Source organism: Rattus norvegicus, chromosome 6, assembly GCF_036323735.1.
Source record: "Rattus norvegicus strain BN/NHsdMcwi chromosome 6, GRCr8, whole genome shotgun sequence".
NCBI lineage: Eukaryota > Metazoa > Chordata > Mammalia > Rodentia > Muridae > Rattus > Rattus norvegicus.
The window spans coordinates 78705756-78720677 of NC_086024.1; the positions used below are offsets into that span (position 1 = coordinate 78705756).

At 44.2% G+C, this 14922-nt stretch overlaps 2 protein-coding genes across 2 annotated transcripts in view; one reads left to right on the forward strand and one right to left on the reverse strand.

The window, feature by feature from the left end:
- Window positions 1-3227: 3227 nt before the first annotated feature.
- Window positions 3228-5820, forward strand: Insm2 (INSM transcriptional repressor 2). The gene has a single exon (NM_001398789.1). It carries the CDS (start codon window positions 3274-3276, stop codon window positions 4759-4761), a length of 1488 nt encoding a protein of 495 aa, NP_001385718.1. The 5' UTR covers window positions 3228-3273; the 3' UTR covers window positions 4762-5820.
- Window positions 5821-6798: 978 nt separating this feature from the next.
- Window positions 6799-14922, reverse strand: part of Ralgapa1 (Ral GTPase activating protein catalytic subunit alpha 1) — a 274933-nt gene continuing 266809 nt past the window's right edge. Inside the window, exon 41 of the mRNA NM_020083.4 lies at window positions 6799-8111. The gene's annotated coding sequence lies outside the window, so the exon portion shown is untranslated. The remainder of the gene's footprint in view (window positions 8112-14922) is intronic.

Below are 14922 nucleotides of genomic sequence, written 5' to 3' on the forward strand. Positions count from 1 at the left end.
GCTTGGTCCCTTCGGCTTGGTCAGTTTACTTTCTTACACGGCTCAGGCCCCCCTTCCTAGGAGGGGCACTACCCAGGGCAGCCTGGGGTGCTCCTACATCCATCATTAATCAACAAATGACTCAGAGATGTCCATAGGCCTACATAAAAACAGTTTCCTCTTTCCTGATGTGGTGATTTGAATAGATGTGACCCCGTGGGGAGTGGCATTATTAGGAGGTGTGGCTTTGTTGGAGTAGGTGTGGCCTTGCTGGAGTAGGTGTGGCCTTGCTGGAGTAGGTGTGGCCTTGCTGGAGGAAGTGGGTCACTATGGGGCTTTGAGGTCTCCTATGCTCAAGTTCTGCCCAGTGTAGAACACAGTCCCCTTCTGCTGCCTGCAGATCAAGACGCAGAGTTCCCAGCAACGTCTCCAGCATCATGTTTGCCTGGACACTGCCATGCTTCCTACTCTGATGATAATGGCCTGAACCTCTGAACCTGTAAGCCAGCCCCAATTAAATGTTGTCCTTTATAAGAGTTGCCTCGGTCGTGGTGTCTCCTCACAGCCTTAACTAAGATACTAGGCGACTCTAGTTTGTGTCAGACTAATGAAACTATCCAGACAGAGTGTGGGTATTCGGCTCACACCCTCTCGTTTCCTCCATGATCCCCAGTAGTCTTTCTATTGTCATGTCGTCCTTCAAATTTTCCAAATTGAAATCAATCTTACCCCACAACTAGAGAATTAGATCTTGGGAGATGATTCAGCACTCATGATTATTTGCCAAAGTGTAAGGGAGCAGAGAGGGAAGGCATCCCCACTGTCACGACTCCCTAGGCCTCATCCTCCTGTCTTTGTGTATTAGTGAGAGAACAGAAAGGATTGCTGGCACCGTGAAGAATCTTTTAGGATCACCCATGGGAGGTATGCACCGAGTCCTAGCTGTTACCAATATTTTAAAGTCTTTCTATTTTTCAGCTGAAGGACCAACTTTCAGCTGGAAGGGCCAGGTCTACCTGGCAGAGATCTGGAGAACGTTCATAACCAACACAAATCTCGGTTTGATGTTGGGCTATCCTAGGGAAAGCTGTCACATTCAATCTTAGCCTTTTGTGTGTGTGATGCAGTCTTTTTTTTCCTGATCACCAGAGCCATGTATACTCTTTGCAGGGTTCCTAGAAGATCTAAAACTCCAACCAGCAAAGACTATTGAAATTTTTACTAAGAAGATGAACATCACAACAGTTCCACACCGTTTCCTTCCTGCACCGCATGCATTTGATTCTTTCATAACTGAGCTCCGCAGTACACAAGCACCTCCACGCCCTGGGGCTGATGCCTAGTGTCATGCACTCTGAGTTACATCTGATGCTGATGGCCGCTCATTGTCTTCAGTAGAGATCATTTCCTCAGTGTATCTCAGCTTACTCACACTCACCAATAATATTGTGGCAAAGAGTTCTCTTTATCAATATTTCCTAGAAAGTTGTAAATTAAGAATTGAAAAAAAAATCCAGATGAACTCCATTTTATTGTTTTACAGGAAGGTTGTTATTGAAAGGGGTGGGGGGAGCAGTCCTGGATCTGGTGGAAAACGTGCCAAGATTCTTTGCTTCAAGGAAAAGCCCCTGGGCAAAGGGTTAGCTTAAAGTAGTAGAATCCTTACAGCTCTGTCCCATGTCACATGCCTTTCTGGGTCACAATAAGAAAGAGTGGAAGAGGACTGGGATCAATTTGAGAAGTCAGGCCCCAGGGACCTGGCAGGTCAGAAATGACCAGCTCAGGAAACTGAGTTTATCAACCTTCTCAGCACCTTAGCGTTTTAATGATTTGGGATAGGAATTTTGATTGTAAAACACTGCACACAACACATGCTGTTTAACGGAAAGCATCATCATAACTGTGGGGCTAAATCCAGTTCTTAAAGTACAGCGGGAGTGAGCAGAAAACTAGAGAATCTGGCATATTTGGTTAAGTATTATTTTGTGACACTTGTTTTTAGGTGTGTGTGTGTGTGTGTGTGTGTGTGTGTGTGTGTGTGTGTGTGTGCTTAAACACAACCTGATACATAATTAGAGATAAATAATTAGACTTTATGTCCCTTTCCTTAAATACTGTCCTCCATGTAAAATTACTTCACTGATGGTGGGACTCGTAGCCTGCATTTCACTTTAACTGAGTTTTCTTTCAGTTCTGCTTATCGAGCACCGTTCTTTTCCTTTCCTCTTCTCACATAGGTTTGCATAGGTTTTGTCACAAGCTGACGTGGTACCTCTGCCGAATACTGGCTAATTATTTTACCGTTCAGTTAGTATCACAAACGTACAAATCTTTCCAGGTTCTTAACTACGACAACAAAGTGCCCTGCTGGTGGCCAGGGGACAGAAGACAATCTGTTGAGTTGGTCTCCTGCACATCTTTTGCAGTGTCTCTTGTCACGTACAGGGAAGCAGATGTGATGCCCATTCCAGCAGCATTTCTCACTCAGTCTCCTCCATGCTAAACAGGCCGGTTAGGCATTAAGTCATGTCTCTGGGTAGCTTAAGTGGAAAGTGTGAACAGAGAAACCACTTTATGTGAGGACAGTCGAAAATTAGATCCCTTCCCCTCCCTACTCTTCTTCCCCAAGGGAGGGGGGGGCACTTATCAGCCAAGAGCTCGGCGCCCGAACCGTGCGGCGTCCTGAGCTCCAGAGGTTTGCCAGCACGCACGATCTGCGGAGCCGAGAGCTCTTCTCCCCAGATGAATTCTCATAGTATCACAGAAGCGCGCAGTCCCGATCGATACTGGATGGCAGACGTGCTCCCGCCGTCAAGTGTAGGCACAGGGCGGTGGATTTAGCCGCCCTGCAGTTCGCTCGCAGCTTCTCATCAGCTCACTACTGGCAGAGGGACGTTAACCCGTTCCCGCGCGGATTCCCGCCCTTCGCGGTGGCCGTCCCTTCACTGTCCTCCTGAGGCAGCCGAGCCTTTCAGCGCGACGTCCAGGCGTGGGCCCTGTCGGCTCCCGGCGAGTGGCAGGCTGGTGGCTTCTGGCTCCCCAGCGCGTGGTCCCCGGAGGCTGTGCTGTGCGCCTCAAGCTCCTTCGTGCCCGCTCGTCTTCCCACGTCTCTGTCGGGGCGCCCGGCCGGTCGGAGGCCCCGCCCCAGGACCCGCTCCTACTCCTGATTGGCCGGCGCAGGCCGAGGGGCCCGGCCCGACCGGGCCCGGCGTCTCAGCTATAAAGCGGGCGGCCGCATGCCCGGCTCGGTCTGGCCCGCCTAGCTCCGGGGCTTGCCCCGGCACCCGAACCATCATGCCGAGGGGATTCCTCGTGAAGCGAACTAAACGCTCGGGCAGCTTCTACCGCACGCGCCCGGCCGAACCGCTTTTCCCACCTCCGGGTCCCCTCGCGGCGCCACCCTCGCCGGAGGAGCCCGATCCAGGGCTGTTGGGGTCCCCCTGCCTCGCACCTCCGCAGGACAGCACCGAGTGGGGCGCGGGAGGCGGCGACGGCCCGGGACCCAGCCCCGCGAGGCCGGCGGGCCCCGAGCTGCGCCGCGCGTTCCTGGAGCGCTGCCTGCGCTCGCCGGTCTCCGCGGAGTCCTTTCCCAGCGCCACCGCCTTCTGCTCCGCGGCGCCCGCGGCCGCGACCTCGGGCGAACAGTTGGTGCCACCACGGGTCCCTGTATCCGTCCCAGTCCCCGTCCCCGTCTCCGTTCCCGCCCCGCATGGCCTCCAGCGCCGCGGTAAGGGTGCCCCAGGCTGCCCCTCAGCGCCCGCAGCCGTCAGGAAACCTAAGGCTGTGAGGCGGCTGAGCTTCGCAGATGAGGTGACAACGTCCCCGGTGCTGGGTCTGAAGATCAAAGAGGAGGAGCCCGGGGCGCCAGCACGGGCTCTGGGCGGCGTCCGCACACCGCTGGGGGAGTTCATCTGCCAGCTGTGCAAGCAGCAGTACGCGGACCCCTTCGCGCTGGCTCAGCACCGCTGCTCCCGCATCGTGCGCGTCGAGTACCGCTGTCCCGAGTGCGACAAGGTCTTCAGCTGTCCTGCGAACCTCGCCTCCCACCGCCGCTGGCACAAGCCACGTCCCACGCCCGCCTGCACCGCGAGTAAACCTCCCCACGCGCCGCTGACCCCTCCGGACCCTTCCCTGGCGGCTGGCAAGGAGAACGGCTGCCTGCCGCGAACCGAAGATCAGCACCCTCAGGCTCGGGACAGCTCCGGGGACGGTCAGCACCGGGACAGCGCCGCGCTCCCGGGCCTACAGGCTCTAGTGCACCCGGAGGCCGCGCGACCCCAGGCTCCCTACTCCGAGGTGATTCTAGGGCGCCACGGGCCCAGGCCGAGCGGTGCCAGCACAGGAGCGACATCGGAGGTCTTCGTGTGCCCGTATTGTCACAAAAAGTTCCGTCGCCAAGCCTATCTGCGCAAGCACCTAGGCACCCATGAGACCGGCTCGGCCCGTGCAACAACCCCGGGTTTTGGCTCGGAGCGCACGGCCCCACTCACCTTTGCGTGCCCGCTTTGCGGGGCGCACTTCCCGTCTGCGGATATCCGAGAGAAGCACCGGCTATGGCACGCTGTCCGAGAGGAGCTGCTACTGCCCGCCTTGGTCGGGGCACCTACGGAAGCGGGCCCCGGAGGAGCATCCGAGGGTAGCGCTCAGCAGATTTTCTCCTGCAAGTACTGCCCCTCCACTTTTTTTAGCTCCCCCGGCTTGACCCGGCACATCAATAAGTGCCACCCCTCAGAAAGTCGGCAAGTGCTGCTGCTGCAGATGCCACTGAGGCCTGGCTGTTGAGGACCAAGGCCTGTTGAAATTTCGAGAATGGCTTGGAGAAAACAATACGGGGGAACTCCTGTGGGGCTTTCTTCATCTTGCAATTTCCAGTTTCCTTCCCATGCCTTCCCTCTTAAAATTCTTTCAGTCATGATCTGCCCGAGGAGAGGGCAGCAAGATGTAAAACCCCCTCTGTAGAGCAGGTATGTATCTGGCATAAAAATTCACGGTCAACGCTCACAGCTTCAAGTACTCATTTCCACTAAAATAGGATTTCCCTTTCCTTAAAACGCTGGAGACCCCAATGGATCCCGCTAGGGTTTGTAATTCCTATGGAAAATCGCAGCGAACGCCTGCAAGTCTGTCCACACAAGGTTCTACCTAAATTGGTAGTCACCAATAGTTTTTCTTTTGCCAGCACAGACACTTACGTCGTTTCTGTCTCAATAGGGTCAGATTTTTTTTTTTTCTTTTTTCGCCTTGTATATTCTGTGAATCAAGCTATGTGACTGAAGGGAAGGAAGACGCAGACCCGCGTAAATGGACAGGAAATTTGAGGATGCTGCTGTCTGGTGTGATGTCCCTGGAACTCTTTTCTCATTTGAATGTTAGTCCCTTCTTTTCAATCAGGCTTTGGAGCAGAGAAAGTGTTGCTTAATGAGGAGTTGCTGTGCCCTCTGAAATGTGCTATTCTATGTGCTGCATTAGGAGGAGCTCCTTAAAATTTTTCTTTACTTAACTTTAAAAAAATACAATACTCATCCCTACAGTGTGAATGTTTTATAACAAGATTTCGTTTAAATTATGTATGCTGTAAATCTTCTGCATATTACATCATAAACTGTTCGATGTGAGGGAGACATTAACACCTGCTATCCACCATGAACTGAATGGCAATTCACTCAATATTTTATATTTTTCTTTTCAGGAGCAACTTTTCAATTTCTTTTTGCAAATCATATTCAATGTGTATTCTGTAACTATTCCCTCAATAGCCAGAGTCTGGGACACTGGCAGAGTGCTCTTTGACAAATAAGATTTGTAAGAATGGTTCTGCCAAATAAATGTAATGTAGACTGTCTGTTTACTGTCTTAAGAGATGGTTGAATACAGAGTACTTTAAAAGACACATTTCTTACCTCCCCAGGATTTTCCTTTAAATTCTTAGGGACCTATTCTGAAGGAACACAAAAGGAGGAGATACTGTATCTCCCAAATGAACATAATGGTGCTGGAAGGGATTCCTCCTTTGAAGTCTAGTTGCAGACTGCGGCAGCACCAGGGAAGAGAATATGGACTTTTGTTTTTTTTGTTTTTGTTTTGTTTTTTTTTTTTTTGGTTCTTTTTTTTCGGAGCTGGGGACCGAACCCAGGGCCTTGCGCTTCCTAGGTAAGCGCTCTACCACTGAGCTAAATCCCCAGCCCCGGACTTTTGTTTTTAACTCTGTAAAACACTCTCCAGAGAACACGACAGACAAGAGATAGGACAAGTTGTTTTTTTTTGTTTTTTTTTTTTGTCTACTCAATAGTGTTACCTGGCAATGACAGGAACTAAATAAGTGGTGCTAATTAGTTTCCCTGTTTCAAGTCAGCATTTTCTCTCCATCTTGTTACCAGTTATCAATCCAACAGAGATATGTAAGGAGTTAAATTTGATTTTTCCTCTGAAAAAGGCTTCCTGTTGGCCGCAGGAAAACTCTCTATATATAATTTATTCCTACAGTCTGCCTTTACCCATTTGATTGTTTTTATTTATAAGCATCAAATTTCATAAAAAAAGTACACAGGAACTCTAAATATTTGCTTAGAAAAATTTGGTAGAAAGTTCTATTCCTGAAAATATATTTAAAAACACGGAAAGTGTAGAAAGTCAAACGCCACGAGCTGGCCACATTGACTTTGGTCTGTAGCGAGTGCTCTGAGTGGTGGTGGGAGGCCTGAGAAGCTCCTGTTGTCGAGAACACATTCCTTACTTTTCCTGATGAGCTAAGATACCACAGAACTATGTCACAGCTCCCAGTGTCTGAAAATATACACAGCAGAATACAATCCCAGAGAGGAAGTGTGAAGAATATTTTTGTTTTATTAAATACCATGTCATCTTTTTGTCCCATTACAAATCTGTAGACACTACATGAATGATACATAATTTATACTCTGTGGTTTGTCAGGATGACATATTTACACATGCAGTTGGTATCAATCATGCTACATTTCCTTAGGAGATGCCCATGTTAAACAAAGGAGGCCGCTTATTTTCTACAGGAAATACTTCTGGGGGTAGGGGGTGCATACCAACTTGCACCTGCAGCCATTTTAGTACTAAAATATTATATTTAACTTAGACTTGCGGGTCATGTTCCCATTGCTTTTTAACAATACACATAATTTGAGCAAAAAAAAAAGTTTTACACCCTTTTCTCCATCACCTTCTTTTTTGGTACTTAAGAAAGTACACAGACATACCAGGATAAACTGGTCAATAATAAAGGACCACAGCCTTAAAACAGAAATAGCATTTAACAGTGATGCCACCTAAAAAAGCAGAACAAAGTTGTTTGGAAGCCAAACAGAAATCAAAGTTCAGTGGTGATTTTCCTGGTTATTGAGTATGTTATGTCATCATGACTTGGGAAGAAAATGTCACCCAGTGTAATTTCAGTTGGACTCTGAGCTGCTGCATGGTCGTTAAGAGTGTGTCTGTTGTAACACAGTCTGCGTGCAGTCGACGTAACAAGCAGATGTGCAGCTCTGCTCTGTGTCATGGATGCTTCCGTTACTTTGAGTTTGTAGGGCTGGGCTGTGAAGCACAGTGTGCTTGCCTAGCATGCTTGGGTGCTGGCTTCCATCCCCAGCACCGCCAAAAAAATAGTACAAACTATGTGTTTATTGAATCATAAAGTTGTAATGAGGCACAATAAATAACACGAGACTATCTGTCCAATCATATTTTGGCTCAACATTCATCATGAACTTGAAGGTAACACTACTTAGACATGATTATCTAGGAACGTGAAGTATGGAATAAAACTCAACCCTCAAAATACGGCAGCTTGCAGTGTGGAAAAAAACTGAATTAAATAAGTAGTCCAAATTTAAAATAGTAAGTTGAAAATTATTTTAAGTCCAGTGTTTTCTCAAATAAATGCACAGGAAGGAGCATGGCGAACACAAGGCCTGGAAGAGTTAACACTGCTGCTGAGCTGCCAGGCTGCCTGTCTCCTTAGGATTTATTGGCTGAGCCAGAGGACCGACGCAGCTTCATGGACATGCGGCTTTTGCTAGTTCGAGGAGACATGGGAGAGGCCAGGTCAGCCCCATCTACCTGTGCTGCTGTGGGAGCGTCACTGGGTGCGATCTCTGGGTAGGATCCTGCAGGAAAGAGTGAGCACATTAGTGTTCTTCAGGCTCTCACACTGTCACAACCTTTCTGCTGCTAACCTGAAGCAGGGTCCCAACCCCGTGTAAGGACTTTAGAGGAAAAAAAAAAAGGGAGTTCCAGACTTGATGCTCCCCAAAGCTTACTAAAACCCTGTGATCTGGTGACTCATGCCATCATGTTAAAGAAAGCACCAATCATAGTGCACTGAAAAAAGCAACTGGAAGTAAAATCTCTGGGCCTGAAAGAACAGGAAGCCAAAGCACCACTGGCATGCAGGGAGGAGCAAAGGAAGTGACAAGGTCACGGGCATGCAGGGAGGAGCAAAGGAAGTGACAAGGTCACGGGCATGCAGGGAGGAGCAAAGGAAGTGACAAGGTCACGGACAGCTAGTGAGGGTCTTCCATGATACCAAATGCAGGCTCTGAACATGAAGGTCCTTAGCAGACCAGGCTAGGTGGTAAGAAGGCTACAGAAGGAGCAGACAAATTCCTGGGAGAGGGAAAAATATAGGAATTTTCATTTGAAAGCCAGTCAAAATAGACAAACTGACTTCAGAAAATGTCTTTGGACATCTGCTTTTGTGTTCATTAGCTTAGACATTTATAGCTAGCAGTAAAATTAGTAGATACAGAATTTTAAAATAGGCAAAACACATTCAAAATAGGAAAATCCTGTTTCACTTACAGGGCAGTTCTTCCAGAGCCCTTGGGCTTGGAAATAATCATGCTAGTGTTTCTACATAATGAAACACGCTTAAACTGAAGGTATTCATATTCGTAAAAGAAAAAACATGTTCAATAAGGAGTACAGATCCTACTGGGATAAATACATCCCACCCACAGAATTCGTCAAAGTATGTGTAAAGACCAAATGGTACAATGATACTTAGGGACAAGTTCACACATCTAGGGGAAACTAACTTGTCACTTGGACCCGTGTATGGTCTGCCCAAAGTATCTTCTCTAACATCTTCTTAACTGAGATGAAGCTGGCCTATTAAATAAGCAGGAAGTGTTTTTGCTCATGTTTACTCTCCCCAATGATGTGAGCTGAGTCACAGCAGTGCAGACTAGAATACTCAGAGACTAAAAGTCCACAATTCATTTAGGGAAACCTGGCACAAGCGTTTGAAAAAGCCAATCAGGTACAGTAGCTGAGCTTCCTGGTGCAGAAGAGGTGCTGCTGTGTATGTGAGAAGGGATCTTCCCTCCCAGGGCTGTTACCCTGAGGGCAGTGTCTCTAGCGGAGGTTTGGAAGAACAGAACGAGCAGTGCATGCCTTTCTGCTGTGAAGGAAGAGGTGCAGTAGCAAGCAGAGTGGAGAACAAAAGAGCAGACAGAGACAGATGTGAGGGAGGGGGTGCAGGTGCTAGTTCCCTGAGCAATGGGGAACAGCCAGGTCTCGCTTATGAACACAGCTGGCATGCAGTGAGCTAGGGCGGGGATGCTCCACAATGGCCAATGTCACAAGGTCAGACCCCATACTTACCAACTAACAAAACAAGTTCAAAGAGGAAAGAGAACAGGAAAAAAGTCTGTGAGAGAGCGGAGAAACATCTACTGTCTCATGTGTTCACTGCACTGATACTGTCTTACAATTCAGTCACAAGATCTTTAGATAGACAGTGTGATAGGACAACAGCGATATTAAAATGTTTAAACTTCATGTTCATGTAATTAAAATTAGGAATTTAAATTCCTCGCTACACTAGCCATGTTCAAGTGCCGAGTCACGCCTGGTTAGTTGCTCCCATCTTGGATGGAGCAGACACGTGACATTTACGTTACCATACTGAAGAGCACTGCTTTCAAGCATCCCAGTTAAGAATATTTATTCACTAATTCTTACTCCTCAAACCCAGTACTAGAAATAAAGAATCTTTGAAGAAAAACAAAGTGTTTCCCCAGCTGTTTCCACTGGCTGGAACTCTGACTCTCGAAGGCAGCATGACAGCGAGATGCACTGTCCTTCCACCACTTTGAAGCAACAGAAAGGAAAGCTGATCTTTGGGTAGTGGGTGCATATCCCGCTTCTCTATTTATTAAAGTACATTCTTCAAAACCAGCAGTTTTCCCATGTCTTATTGTCTCACAATTTGGTCATGAGACCTCTAAATAGGCACCGTGTAATAAGGCAGCTATAGCCACACTAAAATGACTCAATTTCATGTAATTAAAATGGAATGAACTGAGGCAGGGCTGGGGTAGGTTTCATGCTTACACTCCTACAAATGACACATGTGGGACATACCCAGCCACACTCCGTAACAGCTCCCAGGAGGCAGGATTTGTAAAGAGCACTTGACATTTCCTATTATATTCCATCCTCCTTAATTATTGATTTACACATATGAGTCATGAAGGCATTACTGAGCTATTTCTATCATTCTGTATCTTCCAGGGTAGCTTAAACAGTCCCCAGGGCTCCTATGTCCATGCACTAGCCCTGTGTCTCCACAGACTATGTCTACATTTGACTGCACAGGTTGGTATACACGGCGTGCATGCTGATCACAATAAATACCACACATGGTACTGTGAGATGACTTTGAGAGGCCCCACACACATTTCAAATGGAAACATACATTTTTTTAAAATTTATTTTAGTTTGGTCTGTATTATTTGCTGACAAACATGACCACTTTAAAACTTCCTAAAGTTATTGGTTAATAAAGTTATTTCAAAGTTAAAATACTGTAACTTTGAAAGTATCTTCAATTATACAAACCACAATGGGAATGTGTTAGCATGGGGTTAGGGGCTTCTGCTCTCTTGCTTTATTATAATAACAATTATATATTTACATCTATTATCTATCTGTCTCTCTGTCTCTCTCTCGTACATGTGGATGTCTTGATGCATGTGTGAAAGTCAGAAGGTAGCTTGTGAGAGTCAGTTCTCTATCTCTACCATATGGTTGTCTGGCTTGGTGGCAAGCACCTTATCTGCTGAGCCATTTTGCCGCACATCTCTTGCTTTATTAATCATTTACTTGAGCAAGCTGACTGAGGTCATTTTCTTATTTGTGAAATGGAAACAACAGCAGTTACCTTGTTAAGTGTGTAGCAAAGAGCCTGGCTTGTAACAGGTACAACAGTAAGTATGGCTACATAAAAAGCTCACAGAGTAAATAGGAGACTTTGAATCAGAACAGATGAGGGTTTGGAAGGAAGAGTACAAACTAGAGATATTGTTTGGAGAAAATGATTACCTATAAAATATAATCACCCGAGGTGGAGAATATCTGTACCATATGTTTAGGTTTACCTTCTAGAAATCAGAGAGTCTATCTTCTCTTAGGTTGACAGTGCTATAAAATCGACCTTAAAGGTCAGATTATCCCAATAAGCCTATTGGGTTTTAATGTTGTTTATAGAGTCAATGATTAAGACTACAGAGACTCAGCCCCAAACTGTCAAAAAGGAAGCAACACAGGATTCAAAACAAACTGTACAGAAATACAGACAAACAAATGGTTTTATTTTCAGCCATTCAAAACCTATTACTGTAGATCTGAATAAACCAGGCTGGGCGTCTTGTATTTTATCTCTTGACAATGAGAAAACTGGAATAGCACAGACGGATTTGACTTCATGTGGTATAAATGTCAGGACTACAATCTAAAGCCAGACCAATCTCATTTCAAAACCTACATTCTCTCTAGCAACCCTAAAACTCTTCTTAAAGGACTTTCAGGAGAAAAGGTAGAGCCCCACAAACAGTTTCTGAGCTGGAGACATGAGGGTGTTGAGGACCTCCTCCCTCTCTCTCCTTGTCTTGGGTGGAACAGCAAGGGCTGGAAGCAGGTGAGTGTGATGGGAGAGCATGAGCTCTGAAGGCAGGCAGTCAGGATGGCGCTGACCTCACCTCCTGTTGGGGGCCTGGTATCATTTCTCTCTCCTTTTAAAATCCCATAGACATGCTGTTAAGACTGAACGAAAAGTGTCCACATGCTGCAGTAGACAATGTCCCACTCAGTCTTTATTACTTTTATCACAAAAATATTCTAAATGAATGATCTATATGAAAACTGAACCCAGTAACTATTTCCACAAATTATGTTACTTAAGTCAGTTTTATCCACTGGTCAATAACATAGAAGCCACATTTCCAAGCTCAAGACACTGAACAGAACGTATTTGCCTGTCTACAAGTTCAGACTAATCTACTGACACATAAATTTGAGCAGGAATCTGATTTTCATATTGGTACTTGTAAATATTGCTTAGGTATCTTCTGAAGGAGCTAAAATATTATCTTTTAGATTATTTCAATGTCTAGGAGGAAAGTTTAAAATATTATTTAAAAGACACTGAGCTCAAAGTACCTAAACCATTGTCTAATTCTGATGACACATCCTCCTTAAAGATTCAGAACAGCAGATGGATAGTCACACATCCTAACCTGTCTACACATGGTGACTCCTAGCATGAGAGTCACCTAGCATGGGAATTCACAGCAATTCTGAGATTAGAATGAGGGCAGCTGCGTGCCACTCTAGGTTTTCACAGTCACTCTAAGTTATTTCTGATTTTGATGACATAATTTATTTGGATAATTACATCTTAGAATTTATTAATTTTATAATTAAATAATTCTTATAATTTTTCTCTAGATAAAAATCTGTATCAGAGTTTTTAAAAATAATTATAAGTGGTGTGTACATGCAGATATATCTATATGTACACATTACACATGTAGATAATAAAGTTATCAGTCAACTCCTTAATTGTTAAAGAGTTCAATAGCTAAGCTGTTGAAAACAACCCAAAAGAAGGTAGCAACAGAGGCTTACAAGTAATTTCAGATATACTACCCACTAGTTACGGTTGATATAATAAAAAATACCTAGTACCAGAATAACTATGAGTGTATTTTTAATGCAGAAATTGAGAAAGCAAACTAAGTATTTATTGTGTACACAGCAAAGTAGAATTATGTTCCTTAACTGCACTTCATAATTTTTATTATAAAAATCCCCAGGACAGTATTGAAAAAACAAGCTAACACTAGGGTAAAATATGAATATTTTAAAACTATCACTGTAATCTGGCCAGGGACAAGAATGATTTTATTTTCAAGTTTACAGCTAGAAGAAATGTATTGTGCATATATAACTTTGATATTTTTCACATTCATGTCTGACAAAGATAAAACAATTTTTCCTGTAACTTTTTTTAAAAAAATTAAAGGTCAAGAAAAATTTAATAACATTTTAATGTAGTTATGGAAGATCAACACTGTGTGACATCACAGTATTTCCCTCAATGACCTTAGGGATGAAAATAATTTCCCTTAAGTTATCAGTCTAGTGCCACAGACAGTACATTTTGAGAAAATACGGTTATAAAATTTATGGATCGATTATGGTACACTGAACTCTTCCATATCTATTTGAATAAAGTTAAATGAAAAATCTTTTTAGATTTAAATGTCATCACTATTAGCAGATACTGCTAACCAGGAAGTTTTACATGAACAGGATTATGTAAACATACACACACACACTTTTTTCCCCATTTAGGGCACAAGCTCAGCCAGGGCTCTGAGTCTGGTAAACACACATTCTACCAGTGGGCTATTCTTTCAGTCCCTGATGAATACAGTTTTCAGTAATGCCTCACTGAGTCTAGATAAAGTATATTACAGGGTTGGCTACAAGGAATATAATCTGTAGACTATCATTTTTAAAACTTAATTTCAAGGTTACTGCTATCGACTAGTATTGTTTTATATATATATACACACGCATACATACATACACACACATACATACACAAGGGACATCTAAAGTTGATTCTCAATTGCAATAACCCATTTCCTGAATGGGACAAACAAACTTTATGATTAAAAATGAATTTAGTCATGAGTGCTGGTTGGTGCAAGTCTAGTGGTAAGAAGAGTTATAAAAGCTAACCTGGGGGGGTTGGGGATTTAGTTCAGTGGTAGAGCGCTTGCCTAGGAAGCGCAAGGCCCTGGGTTTGGTCCCCAGCTCCGAAAAAAAGAACCAAAAAAAAAAAAAAAAAAAAAAAGCTAACCTGGGCTATATAGTAAGATTGTGTCTAAAAAAAAGAAAGAAAGAATGAAACAGCAAACATTATACTATGTCAGTTCTGCAAAGTAACAGTCAGGTCCAAATCACTATGTGGCTTGTTTCACAGTTTCTCATTTTGACTCAAAGTTTAAAAGATAGTTTTCTGTAAGAGGTGAAATATGACAGAAAAGGAAGTGAAATAAATGGAAGAAAAAATTATTCTTCAGATACTATGTTTTGTGACTATAGTTTTTTTATTGTACTAAACTGAGCACCATTCTGATAAAAATTTGTCATAACTATTAAAGTCTGCAATGATGTGTTCAGCAATACGGCTTCTATGTAATTCAGAGCTAGACAGACACCTTTTGTAAAAGCAGAGTGCATGTCTTTGATGGTCCTAAAGGCAGAGACAATTTTAAAAGTTAACTAAAAAAGTATAACACATTATTAGGTCCATGTTTAAATTTACATTTTTATTTCTGTTTGGATAATAGTCACATCAAGTATTTTGTTGAATAAATTTGTAAGAACACTGATACATTAAAAATGAGGCCAGTAGAGCTTTGGAAGGCTGAGTTAATGACATCCTGTGATAACAACATCCTGTGCTAATGTCTCTGAAGCTCAAAAATACTTACTTTCTATGTGTGTATCTGCTAAATGTGCAGGAAAAAACACAGAATGGAAAGAACATTTTAAGATGACAAGTACTAAAGCCTTTTGCTGGAGAGTAACAATAGAAACAGAACAGGATTTGTACACAGA